We start from the raw sequence: 20,776 nt of genomic DNA, 5'->3' as shown, positions 1-20,776 counted from the left end.
AGCTAGGTGGAAAAGGTGTGTGGATTTGGTGTGAGAAATTGATTGTGGAACTGTATGGGTCGTTAGGCGATTGTGGATACTTGGGTTTGGCAATGAGTTGCGTAAGCGTGCGTTTGATTGAAAACATTTTTTTGGTACCGATGCAGTTTATGGAGTTAGGTGTATGACTATGAAGATGCAATTGCCTTCTGGTGATACATGCGTTGGCCTGAGTGGGTCTAATTTGGTGCGATTTGCGAATGTGGGTGTGGGTGGTGTTTTATTGTTACGATCCTGACGGTTGTGAATCCTGGTGCTGTGTAGGTGTGATAATTGTACAGATGATTGGTAGTGTTTGGAATGTGTCTTTTTGGTTTGTGTGGTGGTTGAGCTCCCTGATTTGGATGATGGCAGACTGCAGCCTTGCTGATGGCAGATTTACAACTTTGATTTGAAATGAGAAGTTGCAAACTGGTGTTCATTGCTTAAGTGACGCAACATTGGCTTCTGTTGCTCTGTTTGAGTTGACGGGGGCACATTTTTGTCGTTTTGAAAGACAATTGAAGAACATTGGCTTATAGGAAGATGCAACCAGAAAACATCACCTGTTAAAGACATGTACACCTCGGCCGTGTTCCCAAGCGTTGTTGGACACCAGTTTGAAGCTGTGACAAAAATACTTGAAGATCGGGTCAAGCTTGTGTAATTGTGGCACTGCGGTGACATCACGTCCATGTGTTTTAAACACAGTGCAGTAGTGTTCCAGAGTGCGTAATGACGAATTGCTTGACCTGTGTAACTTCAAAGTAATTTTCTCTACCACCAAACATTTTCAAGCACTTTTTCAACTTGGGGGCACACCGAATTGAAGTATGCATCTGCGTAATAAGACCCATTTGCCATTTAAGGGCTGTCTTCACCTAAATTATTATACATAGCCACCATTATGCAGCATCAATGGGGTCACAATGTTAGTGGGCAAAGAGATGGAGTCGCCTTCGTGGTGGTTAGCGGTCAGCAGAAGCACTTCGTTATTAGTTGAAACACCATTGTGCGAGGCGACGGCAGGAATATAATTACCTGGGGCCACATCAATCGGTGTAACTCGCTCACATATTCTCCGAGCAAGACGTAGTGGCCGCGACTTTTCTGCATTTTTTCAATTGAGTGATATTTTACAATGCATTTTGGATTATAAAGTGTATCGGCAACTGCATTACAACATGCTCATTCATCATTGTGGTGTGTATAGATAATTGTGTTGGCCTATAAAAGTACGTGTAATAGTATGTATATGTTATATATATTTAAAAATGTAAGTGATACTTGTCGAACTAAATATACATGCCGTATAACTATAAAGGGTTTCACAATATCCTATAACCTAACATTTAAATATGTTTAGTCCTATGGTTGTGCATCTTCATTTTGTAGTAGTTTGTATGTGGCTGTCAGTGTGGTTGTATATGTGACTATTAGTGTGTAGGTGTGTGTATAAGTGTGCGAGTTTGTGTGTCTCTTTGTATGAGTGAGTGATAGTGTGGGTGTGATTACAAGTACAGTGTGCGAGTGCTTGAGTGTGGGCAAGTGTGTGAGTGGTGTGTACATGAGTGCGTGAGTGCAACTGTGTGAGTTGTAAGTGTGGGTGTGTTAGTTTATACGAGTGTGTTGGTGAGTTTACAAGTGTGAGTGCGTTGGTGTACGTGTGCATACAAGTGTGTATGCGTGTGTATGAGAGTGTGAATGTGAGCGTTTGTGCGTGTGTATAGATGTGATGTTTTGTGTTTATGTGAATGTATGTGTCGGCGTGAGTTTGTTCGTACCCATGTATGACATTTCATCCAAAGTATGAGGCTGCACAAGTTAATGTTTATAGGAAACTGGCTGACCCCATGGCAATTATGAATTGAGTGGTGTAATCTTTTATATTTGTTTCTTAACAGGGTTTGAAGAAGTTATTTGCATTCATTTGTGAAATAACGTGTATTTGGTTTTGCCTGTGTGTGTGTGCGGTGTGTGGGTGTGTGCGTGCGTGTGTTCGTGGGTGTGTGTTCGTGGGTCTGAATGTGTGTGGTATGTCGTGTGGGGTGGTGTCTGATATGTGTGCGTGCGTGATGTGGGTTGCGTATATGAATGTGATTACAATGTTGTGAGTGGCGTGTGTGCCAATCTATGTATGCCTTCTTGTTGGTGGTGTTTTGTGTGTTGTGTGGCATGCTGTGACGATGTGTGTGTGGATCACTGGGTGTGGTGTGTGGTCGTGTGGGGTGTGGTATATTGTGTGAGTCCGTATTGTGGTGTGTTATTGTTGGCGTGTGGTGTGGGTGGTTCTTGTATTTCGTATGGAATGGGCTTTGGTGTTGTGCGCTGTATTGTGTGGAATTGTGTGTGGGGGTATGGTTTGCGATTTGGGGGTGTGCATGCGTGTGCTTTCGAATTTTGTGTGGCGTGCTGTGTGTTTGGGTGTGGGTGTGTGGTGTGTGTTTGGGTGTGGGTGTGTGTGGTGTTTGGGTATGTGTCTGTGTGGTGTGTGTGTGGTGTTTGGGTGTGTGTGTGGTGTTTGGGTGTGTGTGTGGTGTTTGGGTGTGTGTGTGGTGTTTGGGTGTGTGTGGGTTTTGGGTGTGTGTGGTGTGTGTGGTGTTGGGGTGTGTGTGGTGTTTGGTGGTGTGTGTGTGTGTGGTGTTGGGTGGTGTGTGTGTGGTGTTTGGGTGCGTGTGTGTGGTGTTTGGGTGTGTGTGGTGTTTGGGTATGTGTGGTGTTTTGGTGTGGGTGTGGTGTTTTGGTGTGGTGGTGTTTTGGTGTGTGTCTGTGGTGTTTGGGTGTGCGTCTGTGTGGTGTTTGGGTGTGCGCGTGCTGTTGTGTGCGTGTTGTGCTGGCCGTTGCGACGTGGTCGCCACGGGTGTATGAATGTACATATACAAGCAGCAGCAGTCGGAAACGGGTTTCCACAGCAAAAGATCTTTGTGGGCCGCTGCCCGCCTGACCTTACCACGGAGGACCTGCGGGCATACTTCAGCCAGTTTGGAGAAGTCACCGACGTCTTCATCCCCAACCTTTCAGGGGATTTGCCTTCGTGACTTTCACAGATGAGCAGGTGGGTTGGAACTTCATACACTTCACCTACGATCAAGTCTCCCGGAATTGCACCCAAACTTGTCAGATCTCTGTAAGATTAGCATGTTCTAGCCTGGATAGTGCTTGGATGGGCAGCCGTCATGCATTAAACGGGCATGATAAGCTGCCCGGCTACATTGTGAGTAGGGTGGCAGTTGAGTAAGATTTGTTGTACAGTGGTACCCCCCCCCCCCCCCGGAGAATCGAACTTAATAAGTTCTAGATTTGAAGCTTTCGTGACTGCAAGGATTCATAGTCTTAGGTTTTTCGGTAAAGTCACGTAGGTAAAAAATCTAAATCAATAAAAGTACATTTACTTGATACAGCTGTCGGGCTGTGGCGGTTCCACCTGAAGACGGAGGCTTGTGTTGCCTCCGAAACGTCGTGATTTTTGTTTTATTTTACTTTTATTGATTTTTTACCTACGTGACTTTACCGAAAAACCTAAGAATAAGTTCCAGAAGGCCATTCGAACACCGATTTGTTCGAACACCAAATTCATTTTCCCCATAAGAATTAATGTTAATGACATTAATTGGTTCCAGACACAAGAAATCGCTCAAAGCATTTTTACACGAAGTTTACAGTAATTACATGCATAAAACCATAAAAAAAAACCAAGAAACGCAATAAATAAATAAATGGAATAAATGAAATAAATGAACATTGAACTTCACTTTACCTGTAGTAAGGAGAGTTGATGGCTTGAGATGAAGGTGGTGAGGAGGAGGTGGTAAAACCTTTGTCTGGGCAAGCGTCATGCACGCTGGCCATACGCGTCTCAGCCGTACAGGTTCTTTCAAGTCGCGATTGCCCGTTCGACCTCCGAATTTCATTCGGTTTCCGGGACAAAAAATGTTTAGAAATATCGTTCGAACACCGATTTGTTTGAGTTCTGGTGCGTTCGATCTCCGAGGTTCTACTTTACTGGTTACTTAGGTCCTCACGTCTACGCTCACTGCCCTTGCCATCGCACATGTGGTGGGGAGGGGGGATGTCCTCTTGCAGTGGAATGACACAAGGCCTGCTGCCACATGCTTATGATTATTTTCATCCTTTTCTTTTCAAATGACCAACCTAGATTATTTGGCTGCAATACATTTTCACGTTATAAGCCGATTGAGCTCTCATTTGTGGCCAGGCCGCTTCTGAACAAGAACTAAGAGCTCAGTGGGCTTTTACAGTCGAGTGTTAGATTATTTATTTGTAGTGATTTGCTTAACTTTTCTAAAACATTGCATTGCTATTATTTTTTTTGTATTGTAACTTTCTGACCCATGCCCCTACTGGACATCTGCTTAAAAATAGCTTAATAGCTCATCGGATTTCTGCAGGACAAATAAAGATTATGATTCTGTTATGACAGGAAAGAGCCTTACATACTGGTATTCGGTCACATTTAAAATATACACGGATAGAAATGTTAGCGTCAGCGTTGAAATAAAACAAAAATTGTTAAATTGATTCAGGGTGTAGGGGAACACTTAAGCCTTGCCGAGTAGGACATGGGTTCGATTTCCTGGTTCTCTGGTTTCTTTACACGGCTGAATAACAAAAAAGTGCACTATGGTGTACCTGGTTTTTGGCCAAACACCCCAATGCTGAAATAATACCTGCAAATGACTCAATGGGGGTTACACAGCAGCAAAATCGCCCCCCTTCCTGCAACATCTTGGCAAGACCCTCCTGAAGCTTTTTTGAGTAAACAAGTTTCATCATATTAATAATAATACACTAATGTCAAACTACATTAGATGTTGAGGTGCTTCGTAAAAAAAAACTAATTGGAGTAGCTTTTTGGATTTGCCTTATAAAGTTGATACATTGCTAAACTTTTGTTGGATGTTCCATGTGATTGTTGCTATTTGCTTATCGCCCCTCAATCATATACACTTAACTATGCAGTCCCAGTGATGTGGAAACATGCAAAAATGTACATGCACAGCAAAACATTCTAGTTTCTCAAGTATTAAGAATGTTAAAATATGCATGACAAAAAGTTGTGCAGTTCCAATATAAAGGCATAATGTTGCACACATGAATGATATTAAAAAACAATATACATATTTTTTAAATGTGTTATGTGTGTGCGTGCGTGTGGATGCATTGACAGGTGGCAAACAGCCTGTGTGGAGAAGACCTCATCATCAAGGGGTCCAGCATTCACATCTCCAGCGCCGATCCCAAGGGCAGCAACAACGCCATGGGGAACGCCAATCCAAACTTCTCGGCGCTGGGCCTCAATCCGCAGCACCAGTCGCAGTCGTTCACGGTCAACACTGCCGCCCTTGAGCAAGTGGCGCGCTACGCAAACTTCGGCTCTTCCAGCGGCAGCTCGAGTGGCAATAACACACCCAGCAACAACTACGGTTATGGCTACGGCTACGGATATGGGAATAACCCCTTTGGTCCGTTCACGGGGTCAAATTCGACGTCGAATGCCGCCCAGTCCAGCCACGGATCTTCGTCCTTTAATCGCGGTGGAGGCGGCGGCGGGGGGCGGGATGAACGCCGCGGGGAGCGCGTCAAATTCCTCCAGCCTTGGCGGCGCAGCAGGAGACGGGAGCATGAATCCGCTGGGCTCGTTCAATCTCAGCCCCGCGGTGATGGCTGCCATGATGCAGAGTGGTTGGAATATGATGGGGATGTTTCAGGGGCAGGGGCAGGGTCAGGGTCAGGGGCAAGGCCATGGCCAAGCGCAGGCTTTGGAGCAGTCGCAGGCAAATAAGTCTGGGGGATATGGGGCGAGTGGGGGGCAGGGAGGAGGTGGCTATGGGGGGTGGGGTGGAACTGGAGGTTCTACGGGGAGCGGAGCAGCGCACGGCACCCAGTCTTATGCCTCCTCCAGCTACGAGGCCAAACCACATGGCTGGTAAACGCTTCCTTTGTGTACCTGCTTAACAACAGTGTATGCATTGTAAAACAGTGTGATACATTTTAGGATTATTTTTTATTGCATCAGTTTTTTAATTCTGTTAACTTCTACGTGTGTGTGTAGTGTAGCGGTTAGTGCGCTACGCTACGAACCCAGGAACTCAAGTTCGATTTTTGATCACGGCCAAAACCAGTGACGATTATCTGAATCTGTCCTGGGCCTCCCCTAGGAAGACTCGGCCTCAAATGAGTACCTGGTGCGGTGCATAATCATCACCACTGGGGAGACAAAGGCGGCTGGGCATGGTGCTGGCCACCCATCTCCTCGTGTGCCGTGCCGGCCTTCATAGGTGCTCGCTAACAGCGCTTGCTCCAACAGTCTGTTAAATTGTCTGAGCTGGAAAATAAAATTTGATCTTTTTTTTGTGAAGTCATTGGTGAGATCATCAGTGCCTACACTTGACCCATCTTCATCATCGCAGTTGTCTAGATTCGGTGGTGTCCTCTTAGCATTCTGACGGAGCCACAATGCAAAAGTAATACATTTTTATAACAGTATCGCGTGTATAATTACCTCACACGCAGCTCAAGAATGGCATAGAGCGTGATACATTTTTAAAACGGTGGTTGGATACCCACGTGCAAGCCGCCATCTCGGCCACCCCATCGCCCCCAACATCTCTTCACAGCCAGCGGAAGAACGGGAATGGTGACTTGCCCCCCCCCCCCCGCCAGGCAGTCTATAGCTTTGCACGTCAACATCATCTAGAATGTAACGCTCTTTCTCGCCAAGAGGGACAATTTGGACTTCCACCAATCATGGTGGTTGGCTGCTGTTGTCACGATGCCCCCTCCCTTCCCCGCATTGTTGCGTGGTCAGTTTTCACTTTTCCACAATATAAATCTGATGGTAATTTTCTAGAACCGATAGATGGAGAATGTGTTCAAAAAGTTGCAAGTGTTATATTCTTCACAGTACTGTTAAGTCACGAAATAAAATGTGTTTTGGGGAAATCGTTCATTTGCAAGAACATCATTTTTACGAGCTTGTTGGTGAACGTGCACCTTTCATTAAAGTGGCGTCCTGTTTTTGTTTTCGTGGCCATGTTTTTTTGGCAACGTTTATTTCGCTTATCGGGACATTTTGTGTGATTTTTTTCTCGACGAATTTTTCTCCCATTTTTTTTACTGGTTGTGCTCACGATGTCATTCCATAAGATGGAACCCATTTATCTCTTAGTGCATCCCTTTTGTATAGGACTAGCTGTACTGCTCGGCTTCGCCCGGGACTTGGATTCACCACGCCTGGCCGCCTTTGTCTCCTCAGTGGCCATGTTCACACCACAACAATTACTTGTTTGAGGCGGAGTCGACCTAGGGGAGGCCCAGGACCGGTTCAAATAATCGGGAATCGAACTCGGGTCGCCGGGTTCGTAGCGCGGCGCGCTAACCACGACACTATGCGTTACGCTTCCACATGCGTGGGTCACGTGACAGATGTGACGTCACAGCTCACTTGCCGTGCAAAAAAAATCTGCATTATTGAGCTCCCCCAAAAAAACAAATACAAAAGTGTATTTTTATAATTTTTGCATGGTGTACAGTCTGGAAAGTACCCACATGGAAAATGTCCAGTTTGTTGCATGTTGGGAAGTACGCTAAACATTTTAAACAGACACATTCACAACTTTGCCTTTTATATATATATATGGAGATGGAGATATACCACGGATGGGTATCACTGAGCTACCTCTTGAGAGACCTAAATGTTACATCTGGTCCACTTGGGGCAGTGGTTCTTAACCTGGGCATGGCACATTTTTTTAGAAGGTAAATCGTTGAAACACAAATTCAGGACGGGCATGTATGTACAACGAGGTTTCATCAAACCCTGTATTTGCTAACATACTTTTTTTACGATTGAGAACCAAAGGGGGTGGGGGGTACAAGGCTGCAATGAAGGTTAAATACTGACCTAGAGAAACGCTTTCCCATTACCGCTGAGATTAACATTCATGTACCGTTAATTATTTTAAAAGTGCCTTGGTTAAGGCGCTATATACATTTATTTAAGGTGAGATGAGAGTCGAGCAATACATTTGATATCTTGAAGCTGGTATTTAGCCAAATTATATTACATCTTTGGGTTTTTGAGTGCAGTAATTGGTCACCTGAGATCAACTCTGCATTCGAAAACCCATTTGGTCCTAGGAAGTTGCTTGGATTTGAACCAAGAAATCTCTGGTGCCACCTCTGCACTGACCTGATCCACACTGCAAACCAGTCAAATCTAACAATGGAATTGTAGTATATTAGTATCCTATACTGCTAAAGAACGCTCAGCTTTGCAAATAATACAAAGCAACAATAAAGTGTTTCAAAACGAAGCGGTAGGACATCACGTGCAAGCCATGTTGACCATAACCCCCAACATGAACGAGTGGAAGAACGGGAAGTGATTTTTTAATCCTTTATATTAAGTTCACTTGCTTGCTTGCGCGCTTACGACCGTGCAAATCTTTCGGTCGTGTTTTAACCCACTTCCCGAGATCCAATCGAGCTGACATTTTGCACACAGACTCGTGCGTGACAATTTTTTTCCAAAATTTTACACTTTTTAGGACAAAAATATATTTAATTACCAATTGCTTAATGGTGCAATGCAATCATCTGACCCATAGGTGGCAGCCATCTCAAGCCAGAGGACGAGAGGACTCTAGCCGCCACGCATTTAAAGGATTGAAAAACTTAGCTTTTACGGGTTAATTTTTTCCCCCTGCACCCGAGCCCAAAGCTTTGTACAGCGGTGCCCAGTGTCTCAAGCTTTTGCTCATAGACGAGTTGGCCTCTCCAATCTCAATGGTTTGCCATTCCCACAATGTCCTTTGTTCTGCCACACGGTCAGCTCTTTTAACAAGCTTTGACCAAACGCCTGTACATTTCCAAAGTTTTAGCACATCCAACCAAATACTGGTCTTGATTTACACAAGGTATGTCATGTGCTTGGTCAGTGACAATTCCATGTATTGAATTGCACGCAGTAGGTTCAGGCTTTTTTTCCAGCCACTTGAGGCTTTATTTTCCACATTGGCTTGGCAAAATAATTTTTTCCACAATGTTACCACGCCCGTCCTCAGCTTTGTCAGGAGAATAATACTGGTAGGAACCTGGTTACACCAGCCCACATGGGATTATTGTATCCGTCTGTCCATCGTGCATCCAAAAATGGGAGGGGTGGGGCTGGGTGGGGAGGGGCTTGGAGGGGAGGGGTTGGGCTGGGTGGGGAGGGGCTGGTCACCCCGTGGTGCCCTTATTAAACTCAACGTTTAACCTACTCACGCCGGCTTGTGCCCGCCCTCACAGTCGGGCATATTTGCGGAATATACCACGCCGCCGTTGACCCTGGCCATTGACCGAGCAACCCAACGTTCCTACCAGCTCCCTCCGCACGAATGTGTTTTATTTGGAACTCCCAGAGTAGTGCAAATCTTCACGTTGAGAGCACGGTCCACCAAAACGACCATTGGAACTTAGATATGAAAAGTAAACCTTATGTACAAGAGAGGTAGCCACTTAGCCACCTGCCCTGCTACAGAGAGTAACCGGGAAACGAATGTAACAACTTTAAAAAGACACATTGTTCAGTTTCCAAAGCATAGACTTTATTAACATCTTCGCAATCGTGGGTGTGAAGGGGCACGTGTGTTTCTTGACTGGCTGTTAGGCAGAGGTAGAAATAAAACCTCTAAATGCATGAGTTTTTCGCATTGCTGGTGCAATGTGTAGATATGCGAGCGCTGTAGGTGGATAACCAGTGAAAACTTGCATATGAATTTGTACTTAGATCAGCAATTCTCTGCCCATGAAACATTACCCGTCATCTGGGGTTGCTGTAAACCACAAGTGGCTGTACTTGTGTTGTATCAATGATGTGACAGTTGTGGCCTGGAAGCAAATACTTTGGGCATCAATTGGTGAGATTTTGCAGTTTTGCCGTTTGTTTTGGGTTACAAAGCAGATAACTTCCATGAAGACAGCTGGATTATACACCGAGGACATAAGCACATAGCCTCGGCTTCATAGTATCCATCTAAAGTCCACTATATTTAGACAAGCCTTCGACCAAGGCACTAAATACATCCTGTCAATTAATTGCCAACGAGATATTTTTTGCAAAGGGATGCTGTAAAAGTGATTGTAATTTGATACATTTTCCATACTCCTAATGCACAGTAGCATTTTTTATACAAATCTGTGACACTTGAAATGACTGGGTTTGAATCCATCAACCCTGCAGCTCACAAGAGCGTCCACATTGGCCACGTACGGTGCGAAAGAAGTTCAACATGCACGTACATGCCCCTGTGTCTTGAACCTACATTTTTCGGAGCTATTTGCTTCGTATCTCAAAAGGAGTTAAGGATTACATCCATGGCCTTGTCTTAAACTCGGGCCATGATTTTATATCCCAGGAGTTCATTTGCACAATCGTGTACATTTATAAACATGTTCGGTCACTGCGTTTATGAGGACAGCTGCTGCAGCGTCATTGCACTGTATAGATGAAAGCGTTCGATTTTGTCAGTGTACACAGGCTTAATTTATACATGTATGCATCATTTCTGTGTGAATTGTGTATGTACAGATCATTTGCTGTCTGCTTGCGCACCGTGTGTGTGTGTGTGTATATACAGAAACGTGCAGATGTCAGCATAAAATGTATGTGTCTGTTAATATTTTATATGTACCTACTGTGCATATTATGTGCGTGTGCAATGCTTGTATTCAGTTGGACTTTGACCAAATCTTTCCACTGCCCCTCAACCTGAAAACAAAGAAATTATTGACAAGGCATAAGACTCAGTCGGCATAGCATTTCTAGACTTCCTGTATTAAATCTCACATTTGAAAGCAGAACATTGGATGTAACTGAAATCAGAGGGACCCCCTCATCCACGGGGACACGTACCCTTTGACCTTACTGGGTTTTTTCCCAGGGTGCCGTGTGGGATCGGGGGTCGCCATGGCGTCGCGGCTCTCCACCACCTGGTCCATCTCCTGGGCGGCCGAGGCAGCTGCGGCCTTCATGGTCTGCTTTAGGGAGCTCACCTACACATACGTACACAATGGCTTGTACAAACACAGGTGTCCCGTGTGACCCACATACAATGTTGGGGCAAGCGCTGTTATTACAAGCAGCGTTTTCACCCTCCGCACATATAATGTCTGGAAAAAGCAAACGGAATTCAAGATAAATAAACGGGAAATAAGAGTTGAAGGAATATATTAACGGGACGGGTCAGGAAACATGAGGATATGGAGGAAGAGGCTAAATAAGGACATTGAAGCTGCTTGCAGCAGGGTCTGCTTTGACTGGGTGGGGAGAGGGCAGGGATTGAGTGGGGGTGGCCACAAGAGGGATACAAGTAAGCACACCGACATGCGCCGGCATCTTGGAATTAACGCAATCATTGCATCGGCGATGGAAAACATCAGTGGCAAGTGGAATCTGCACCTGTCCTGAGCCTCCCTGAGGTTTACTTGGCCTTAAACGAATGGCGGAGGTGGTGTGTAAACAACAGCACTAAGCAGACAAAGGCAGCTAGCTTCGATTTTCTGGTCATACCAGTGTATGCTGTACAGGCCTCAGTGGGTGCCCGCTAACGGTCTATATACTCGGGAGCTCTTGTCTTGATGCTCTGCTATGAATGCTGGCGAGTTATTACCCACCTCGTTCTCGATCTGTGCGCGCACTGCGATTTGGTTTTCCTTGGTGGAGTTGGCGCGCAGAATCTGAGCCTCGATGTTTAACAGAACAGCTTCACAACCATCACACCTAGAACAGAGCATTTTCAATTATTAATTATAACACGAATTTCAATACTGCTTATAATGTAAAGAACACCCGCATGTTAACCTCATTGCACTGGGTTGTTTTGATTGCACTCTTCATATATATGTGTACTCAAAGCACTTAAATATTAGCATTTTCTCAAAAGGTATTTTATACACACTTAAAAAGAATGGCATAATATTAGCATTAAATCTGCTTTATCTATGAAAATATGGATAGACATATACAGCCGGTCCCCGCTTTTACGACAATGCATTCCTGGAAACCCCACCGTAAATATGATTTTTGCAACAGTAGAAACATCACTTGCCGATGTTTTTTTTTTCCTTTTACCAGCCATATTTAACGGGGTTTAATCGATAGAAATCCATTAAAAAATACATTTGAGAACAACAAAAGCTCCATGCCAGGCAAGCCACATCGGAAAACCAGACTGACTGTTCAAATGTCCTCAGAGTCATTTCGTAAATCAAGTTTCTGCGTCGTAAATCGATCCATGGTGGTGTTATATAAACCTCGTAAATATGGATCGTCGCACACCGGACCAGAGACTGCCTGTACACACCCCCATAACCAACACGGCATGGGAAGCCCTTTATCCAGCAGTGGATTGACAAACGGGGGGGTTACATGGCCAAGCGGCGGCACATCTGGCGTTGTTCGAGTCTAGTGGCTGCTCTGGTTAACACTGTGGGTCTGTACTAACATTAAAGGTCCCATGACGTTATTCGGATCAGTAGACCATGTCATACCCGGCGTCAAAGTCCAACATTTCTAAATTATTCATAATCAACGTTTTTGGGTTAGCAGAGCCTCACCATTCTGGCAAATTGCCCGATGATGCTGGATGCAATTACCAGCGAAACGTCGTACTCAAAAATTGTAAATGTTGTGGTTTCACGCTTCAACACACCGGTGGGCTAAAGCAGTGAACTATTTGTCTTTTGTCAACGTGACACTTTTTTTTTTGCTGATTGGCCGTGTCGGGTGGTGGAGGGTTACGATACATTTATAAATAACGCGATCTAACCCAAAAACGTTGATTATGAATTTCTAAATTACCCACAAATTACTTGCTTGGAAAACGCCACATAGCAACATCTCTCCCTGCTGGCAAATGAATGCCCATTTCAGGCTGGAACTGCATACACATCTTGCGCTGCATAGGGAGAGCTGAAACTGGGGGGTCCCATTGTATGTATGGCTAGATAAGACGAGAGCATTTGAACGGCTGAGATCAGATGTGGCGTGACGGGCGCTTTGATCTGCCCCAGCATCTAAGCAACGGCCCTTATAAACACAATTCCTTCTCCTTGCATGCGCGTGATCGCCACGTGCTCACCACTGCTGCAGGGTGTTGATGATGGCATTGGCGTCGCTGGCGCGCACGTCGCGTCCGATGCAGGTGTCCACCTCGAGCTGGCGCCGGCGCTGGTCCAGCTTGCCGTGCACGATGTCGGCGTAGATTGCCTCGATGATCACGTCCTCCAGGTGCCGCAGGTTCGTCAGGCCCAGCTCGCTGAGCAGCACGCCGTACGGGATGCACTGCACAGTGCCAAGATGCCGTCACACTGCCTTGAAACGGACTGTTGGTTTGCTCATTTTTGTTTAAGCAGGTGATAACCGAAAAGGCCAGGTGGCAAGAGTGATGTGGGTCACCAAAATGACAAGCAAAAGACGTTCAAGCACAGCAATGAAGGAAACAGAAATCTGAGCAAAGATAACTGTGTAACGGGAGAAAAAAAATTGCACAAACATGCATCAATGCTGGGGCGGTTGATATTAGCGAGCACCCGATTCAGGCCAGAACAGATGACAAACACACGGCATCAGCCAGTCACGAGGCAGGTCTAGTGGTGGTGCATGCACGTGATTCATCGCTTCAGAGAGCTGGTGGATTATACAATTTGTGAAAATCCCAGAGACCTACTGGGCTGCGAGGTGACCGGGTGAAGGCAGTACCAGAAGTAGGTTTGTGAACCCATCTTTGCGGATTTTTGAGTTATCCCCTTGTATGCATAGCTAGCTCTGATTACTCTGGTTTAAACCCACGTGCATAGCGCTCCATCTCAATACAGGCCCTCCTGAAAGAGCTATTTGAAACTCCGTGAGGTTTCCTGTATAACTTAATATTATGAAATGTGTACCATTCAACCACGCAATGCTCCACCGGGCTAATATTACTCTAAAAGTCCTTGAAGAGATGGAGCTCTGGTTGAGCGAGCCTTCATAAGATAAGTGGTTAAGTTAGTTCTTTGAATAAACCATTCAGATGCACTATTAAACTAAAATTAAACGAATCTGGATTTACACGAGGGGGGGTCTAGGGGACAGACTGTCATCCTTAAAACATAAAGCATCCAACCCAGTTGCACGCAGTTTGAAATAACCCAGCCGTGTTAACATGCAACAGTAGTCTCTGTTAGCAATGCATCTGTCAAACAAATCAACACACTCAAACGTAAATACGTAAACCACATCACCTTCATCTTTGCAGCCAGGCTTACGATGGTTAAATGTCTCAGCTTGTTTTTCTGTGCTTCTGACAGATTCGGCAGATTCGATGAATTAGCTACAAAGACACACACATCCGTGTAACAAATTAAATTAGGTGGTAGTTAAGTCATCACCGCACCTTCCCTCGGCCTAGATGCACAGCAAAGCTACATGAAGTGGGGGGGGGGGGATTACAGATGGGGTTGTAATGGAAGTCAGGCAGCTTGTGTGGAAAGATCACGTGGTCAAAATGTTAACTTATTGGGCTTGCAAATGGAGGCCACCCCCACAGATTATATGGAATCCATCATGTAGGATTATGAATAATTAGGGGAATTAGTGATCGGCCTCAAAGAAATGAGTTAAAACACGTGTGCAGTTCACATGCAATAGCTGCCTGTGATAACAATGTCAAAAAAGTCAGTGATTTCTTGTTCAATGGGCATTGATGTAGTGCTGATATCCTGTTTACAGCCCTGAGCCAATGGTGGACATTCCTTATTTTATAGCAACAAGAACATACCCATAGGACAACCACTGTCTTCTTACCAACAAAGTGGTACTCATTTTATTAACCTCAGAGGGATGATGGGCTCAGCTAATGCACAACTATTGGTTGAAATCACAACCAAGCGATTGTGAGCCACTCACTTTGCTCTGCTGAGCCACCTGGCTGGATTCATAATGTCAGATATTAGTAACAAGGGAAATGAGTATCGTCTAAATGCACTCTGTTATAAATCTACGTGCAGTCCTCATGAGTAAAACAATTACGCTGATAATGTAGACACAGCCAAAGTGGAGAAGTTTTACTAGCATCATTGTGCACTTAAATGCATGTAGCAAGTGTGCCTGTGTAAGCGCACGCACCAGTATAGTCCGAGTATGTTCCATATGCAAACAACTGTAGCAACTGGAAATGTGGAGCATGAGGTCCGTTGCTCAACTGTGGACAAATTTGAACAATTACATCAGTTAGCTGTTCATAGTCACTTAAAATATACAAACGTCATTGCAATATACCGATCACTGTGAGCACCAAAATCTCCCCTGTGTTTACAATATTCAGTGCACCACATGACATGTGCAAAATTAATTAACCATGAACACAATTAACCACGTTTTCCAAACTCTTTGGTTCTTTCGGTAAAGTCACGTAGGTAGAAAAAATAAAAGATCATGACATTTCGATGGCCACACAAATAATCGTCCTCAGCTGGGGATTCCTGCACCTGCAGTCACGAAAGCTTCAAATCATGTTTTCCAAGTTGAAACCATTTATTCCAGTTTAACACGTAGACTATCGCGACCAATATCATATTTCCAAGTTTAAACCATTTATTCCAGATTAACGCGTAGGCTTTCGCGACCAATATCATCCATAATACAGGTTTTTTGGGTTAGATCGCGTAAATATCTGGCTGTCGCCTGATGAAGCTAGTTATAATTACTGGCGAAACGTCGTACTCAGATTGTAAATGTTGTGGCTTTGCTCCCCAACACACCGGTGTGCTGTACTAGTAACGAATTGCCACGTTCTGTTTACTTGACAAACTTTGCTAATGGGCAGTGTCGGGTGGTGGCTGGTTCAACGACACATTCATATATTTACGCAATTTAACCCCAAAAAAACTGTATTATGGCATTTATTCCAACGTACAGGAATCACCATTGCAAGAGTTGACTCCCGGAGATGACGTGTAGATGAGTGAGCGGTTCTCAACCAGTGGGTTGCGCTCACCTTGGTAGGGTGCTACCCACAGGTTTTGCCCCACGTGCTGGGAGCTTCCTCAGGAACTTAAATAAAACAGCCCCCCCCCCCCCCCCCCCCCCGAAGCTCCAAGCACATGGAAGCGAAACGCTGGACATCGTGCCGAACAACATACGGCAACAACCCGCAAACACACCCGACGGCTACGCGGCACGCCCCGTGAAAACCTACGTAGTAGTCGTAGGAGCACGAGAGCTCTCTCCCTGGCTGGCAAAGCCGCTCACTCACCTCCTGCACGCTGGGGACCTCGAGCAGCTCCCCGAACACGTACACTCCCGGCGCGTCCAGGGCTTGCTCGATGAGAGCGCAGAGCGCCACGCCTTGCGCCGAGCGAGCCAGCAGCACAAACTGCTCGATTGGCTTTCCCTCCATCTACACGCGCGCACACAAGCACACATATACCCCCGTGTAGCCTTAACAGACTGATGGGGCAAGTGCTGTTAGTGAGCACCTATGAAGGCTGGCACTGTGGCACACGAGGGGGTGGGTAGCCGCTTTTGTCTCCCGAACGGCGATGTCCACACACCGCACTGGGTACTCATTTGAGGCTGAGTTGACCTAGGGGAGGCCCAGGACCCGGTTCAGATAATCGTCACTGGTGTTGGCCGTGCGCGGGAATCGAACTCAGGAAGCCGGGTTTGAAACGCAGCGCGCTAACCGCTACACTCCCGCTCCCCTTACACACACACGTGCGTGTGTACAGCACAGGCACTCTCGTACGCTGTACGCACGTATATGGACAAATGGCAGATATTGTGAAATGCTGTAGTTTGAGGATTGGTGGCCTCAGTAGTTGGCGCACTGTACTATGAACACCATTACAACGTTCAGTTCCTGGCCACGGCTAAAGTCAGTGGCGAGTGTGTGACCATACTTCACAACTTGCGTCATGACAAGAGAGACCCAAAGACAGAAGATATTGACAACACAGTAATTCTAACTGACCCCAGATAAGTTCACGCTATCCACACTGTGTTCATCCACTACATTGCAGGTCATAACGCATTTATTTATGCTTCTTAGCTCGCAGTGTTCGCCTTTGGGATTCCCTCCATCGTCTAATTTACTACGTTCCTATAACAATGTTCAATTCAAGAAAGTATGAACTCTTATATATGATACATTCAGGAATGCTGTTGTTTTTTTGCCCACTTGATGCTTTAGGCCACTGGGTCTTTGGACAGGTGACCACCCAGCCTCATCCTACTAACCTCATGCCAACCTCACCCTCACCTCATGCCAACCTCACCCTCACCCCAACCACACCCCAACCTCACCCTCATCCTAACTTCACCCTGACTACATCCCAACCTCACCCTCACCTCATGCCAACCTCACCCTCACGCCAACCACACCCCAACCTCACCCCAACCTCACCCCAACCTCACCCTCATCCTAACTTTACCCTGACTACATCCCAACCTCACCTCATGCCAACCTCACCCTCACCTCATCCCAGCCTCACCTCATCCCAACCTCACCCTCACCTCATCCTAACCTCACCCTCACCACATCCCAACCTCACCCTCACTACACCCCACCCTCACCACACCTCATCCCAACCTCACCCCAACCACATCCTAACCTCACCCTGACCACATCCCAACCTCACCCCCACCAACCTTATCCTGACATCCTCAACTCACCTGATCCCGATCCCAACACGCTGCTGCTGCTCCTACCGATTCCTCGCTGCTGCTCTGGATAGGGGATCCGCTGCTGTGTCCTCAGGCGCCACAACTTCCAGGAGAGACACACGGGGGACACGAGGGGAGGGGGGCTCGTTAGACACGATGTGCACACGAGATAAGGGGAGCATGGAGGGGGGTATCACACGATATGAAGGTAACACGGGGGACACGGAGAGACGTGAGGCATGGCCACACGGGATACACAACACGCACAGCGGGGGCGGTGGGGAGCACAAGGGAGACGAGGAGACACTGGGGGGACACGAGAAGCAAGGAGGGTACAGGACGACATGGAGACACAGACACACACAGAGACACACACAGACACACACAGACACACACACAGACACAGGCACACACAGAGACACACACAGACACACACAGACACACACACACACACAGAGACACACACACACAGACACAGGCACACACACACACAGGCACACACAGACACACACACAGGCATACACACACACAGGCACACACAGACACACACACACAGGCACACACACACACAGACACACACACACAGACACACACAGGCACACACAGACACACAGGCACACACACACAGGCACACACAGACACACACATACAGACACACACAGACACACACACACACACACAGACACAAACACACACACACAGACCCAGGCGTGTTCTCCCAGTCTCGCTACCCAGGACAGGTCACACGTCTCGTTACCCCCCCCCCCCCCCCGTTTGAGTGACTATGCAGATACGTTACCATTCTCGGCAGGTTACCATTCTCGTCAGGTTACCCGTCTCGTTACCCGTCAGGTTACCCGCCAGGTTACCCGTCTCGTTACCCGTCAGGCTTCTCGTCAGGTTACCCGTCTCGTTAGTCAGGTTACCCATCAGGTTACCCGTCTCGTTAGTCAGGTTACCCATCAGGTTACCCGTCTCGTTACCCATCAGGTTACCCATCAGGTTACCCGTCTCGTTAGTCAGGTTACCCATCAGGTTACCCGTCTCGTTACCCGTCTCGTTACCCATCAGGTTACCCATCAGGTTACCCGTCTCGTTACCCATCAGGTTACCCATCAGGTTACCCGTCTCGTTACCCGTCTCGTCAGGCAGCTCGAGTCGCTCGCTCCCTGCGAGGCTCCTCCCGTGTACAGTAGGTGTAGCGCGATTCCCCTGCACGTCGATTCGCAACTGCGATTCCGGAATCGATTCTTTTGCACTTTAAAGGTTCGGCGTAGAATCGACCGATTTTTTTAGTTTGCGGCGCGATCGCTCTCAAAGCCCCGTGGACAATCTTGTAGTAAACTCCAGGGTGCGTGCGTTGCGAAGATCGGGAACGTGGGTTGAGGCCGCCGGGTTCGCGTGAACACTGCACCCGCCACACACAGACTCGAAGCCTATCGTTAGTGGGTGGAGGGCAATCGATTCCGCAAGTGAATCGATTCTCCGAATGCTGATTTATAATTTTGTTATTTTAAAATAATCTTTCTCTCGGAGCTAAATGGGCACCGCCCAACGATCAAACTCTACTCGAAGCATAAACGCGAGCTCGCCAGTCGCGCGCAGTAAAAAAAAGAGAGACGTGGGAATCGATAATAATCGATAGCGGAATCGACGTTCGATTATCGGTATCGAAGGGGAGAATCTATTTCCGCTTCCGGTGACGTCACCGGTGCGACTCGAGCCGCCCGGCGGTGACACAAACATCGCCCCGCCCCCCTCACGCCGGCATTGTTGTTGTTGTTGCTGTTGTTGTTATTGCTGTTGTTATTGCTGTTGTTATTGTTGTTGTTATTGTTGTTGCTGTTGTTATTGTTATTGTTGTTGTTATTGCTGTTGTTGTTGCTGTTGTTGTTATTGCTGTTGTTATTGTTATTGTTGTTGTTATTGTTGTTGTTGCTAGTGTTGTTGTTATTGTTGTTGTGGTTATTGTTGTTAGTGTTGTTATTGTTGTGGTTATTGTTGTTATTGTTGTTGCTAGTGTTGTTAGTGTTGTTATTGTTGTTATTGTTATTTTTTTGTTATTGTTGTTATCGTTGTTATTGTTGTTGGTATTGTTGGTATTGTTATTGTTGTTGGTATTGTTGGTGTTGTTATTGTTGTTATTGTAGTTTTTGTTGTAGTTTTTGTTATTGTTTCAGTTTCATTTATTTGCTATAGCCCTATACTCTGGCTTCTCCCCCCCTCTCTTATACAGCCTCGTGTTACATCAGCTCCCCTTTGCCCACTGCTGCAGTTGTTTCTTGCTGTGGTTGTCCCACCTGATGAAGGACGCTTGTGTTGCGTCCGAAACGTCGTGATTTAATTTAATTCATTTTCTACCTACGTGACTTTACCGAAAGAACCAAAGAGTATGGATCCCTGCAGTCACGAAAACTTCAAATCTATAATGGTATAGCCCTGTGAGCCATTCGACTCTTGAATCAGGTGCAACCGCAACAAACAAAAAATATGAACAAGAAAACATCTTAAAGTGACTAAGTGCAAACAGAAAAATCCAGGAAAAAACTGCTAAATATTCCAGAAAAAGCACCGTACACCAACGCTGTGTACAAAAATCCCAGTGGGATGCAAGTCAAACAACAACAACCACAAGACAACTTAGATTAAAGCCATCAGTATAACTCCGCACTACAACAAACAAACATGGCCAAACAAAAACATGTTTTCGAAATCACCAAAATAAAGCCATAAAAGCAATGTTGTTGCTGACAGTAGCAGAGTATGGACACATAATAAGAATCGATGTTACCCTGTCTGGCAACTAAAACTGGAGGTGTTGAGATGATCAAACACCAAATAGAAACCTTTTGCAGGGGGGATCAAGTACTGCATTAAGCACACACAAGTACTGCATTAAGCACACACAAGTACTGCATTAAGCACACACAAGTACTGCATTAAGCACACACAGTAGTTGCGATGAACATGCAAACACAGGCTCTGATACTGGGAGGAACCTTCTGGTTACACCAGCCCACAGGGGATTATTGTGTCCGTCCGTCCGTCGTG

The 20,776-nt window shown here is 46.2% G+C and overlaps 1 protein-coding gene and 1 pseudogene across 2 annotated transcripts; one reads left to right on the top strand and one right to left on the bottom strand.

Annotated features, from left to right (window-relative positions):
• The first annotated feature begins 2,886 nt into the window (after positions 1-2,886).
• On the top strand, positions 2,887-7,068 carry LOC133347976 (TAR DNA-binding protein 43-like; annotated as a pseudogene).
• Positions 7,069-9,621: 2,553 nt separating this feature from the next.
• Positions 9,622-19,000, bottom strand: LOC133346964 (COP9 signalosome complex subunit 7b-like). 2 transcript variants are annotated; one of them, XM_061558814.1, is made up of 9 exons: positions 18,862-19,000; positions 17,735-17,828; positions 16,317-16,460; positions 15,188-15,263; positions 14,305-14,393; positions 13,164-13,366; positions 11,698-11,803; positions 10,937-11,076; positions 9,622-10,792 (listed from the first exon to the last, which is right to left on the bottom strand). In XM_061558814.1, exons 3-9 carry the CDS (start codon positions 16,458-16,460, stop codon positions 10,753-10,755), a joined length of 798 nt encoding a protein of 265 aa, XP_061414798.1. In that variant the 5' UTR covers positions 17,735-17,828; positions 18,862-19,000; the 3' UTR covers positions 9,622-10,752. The 2 variants fall into 2 exon arrangements, with proteins under 2 accessions (XP_061414798.1, XP_061414806.1); XM_061558822.1 differs by having other exon boundaries at positions 18,850-18,898.
• Positions 19,001-20,776: the final 1,776 nt, after the last annotated feature.

Source organism: Lethenteron reissneri, chromosome 3, assembly GCF_015708825.2.
Source record: "Lethenteron reissneri isolate LAM-NWPU_2019-01 chromosome 3, ASM1570882v1, whole genome shotgun sequence".
Lineage (NCBI taxonomy): Eukaryota > Metazoa > Chordata > Hyperoartia > Petromyzontiformes > Petromyzontidae > Lethenteron > Lethenteron reissneri.
This window is presented reverse-complemented; position numbering and strand designations above follow the sequence as displayed.

What these genes read in the sequence shown, in the direction of transcription:
- LOC133346964 (XM_061558814.1), bottom strand. Translation starts at nt 16,460, where the DNA reads ATGGAGGGAAAGCCAATCGAGCAGTTTGTGCTGCTGGCTCGCTCGGCG. An exon ending in AGGTCCCCAGCGTGCAGGAG is followed by an intron (nt 15,264 to 16,316) that starts GTGAGTGAGCGG and finishes ATTTGTCCACAG; the next exon opens with TTGAGCAACGGACCTCATGC. An exon ending in GCCTGGCTGCAAAGATGAAG is followed by an intron (nt 13,367 to 14,304) that starts GTGATGTGGTTT and finishes GGCACTGTGCAG; the next exon opens with TGCATCCCGTACGGCGTGCT.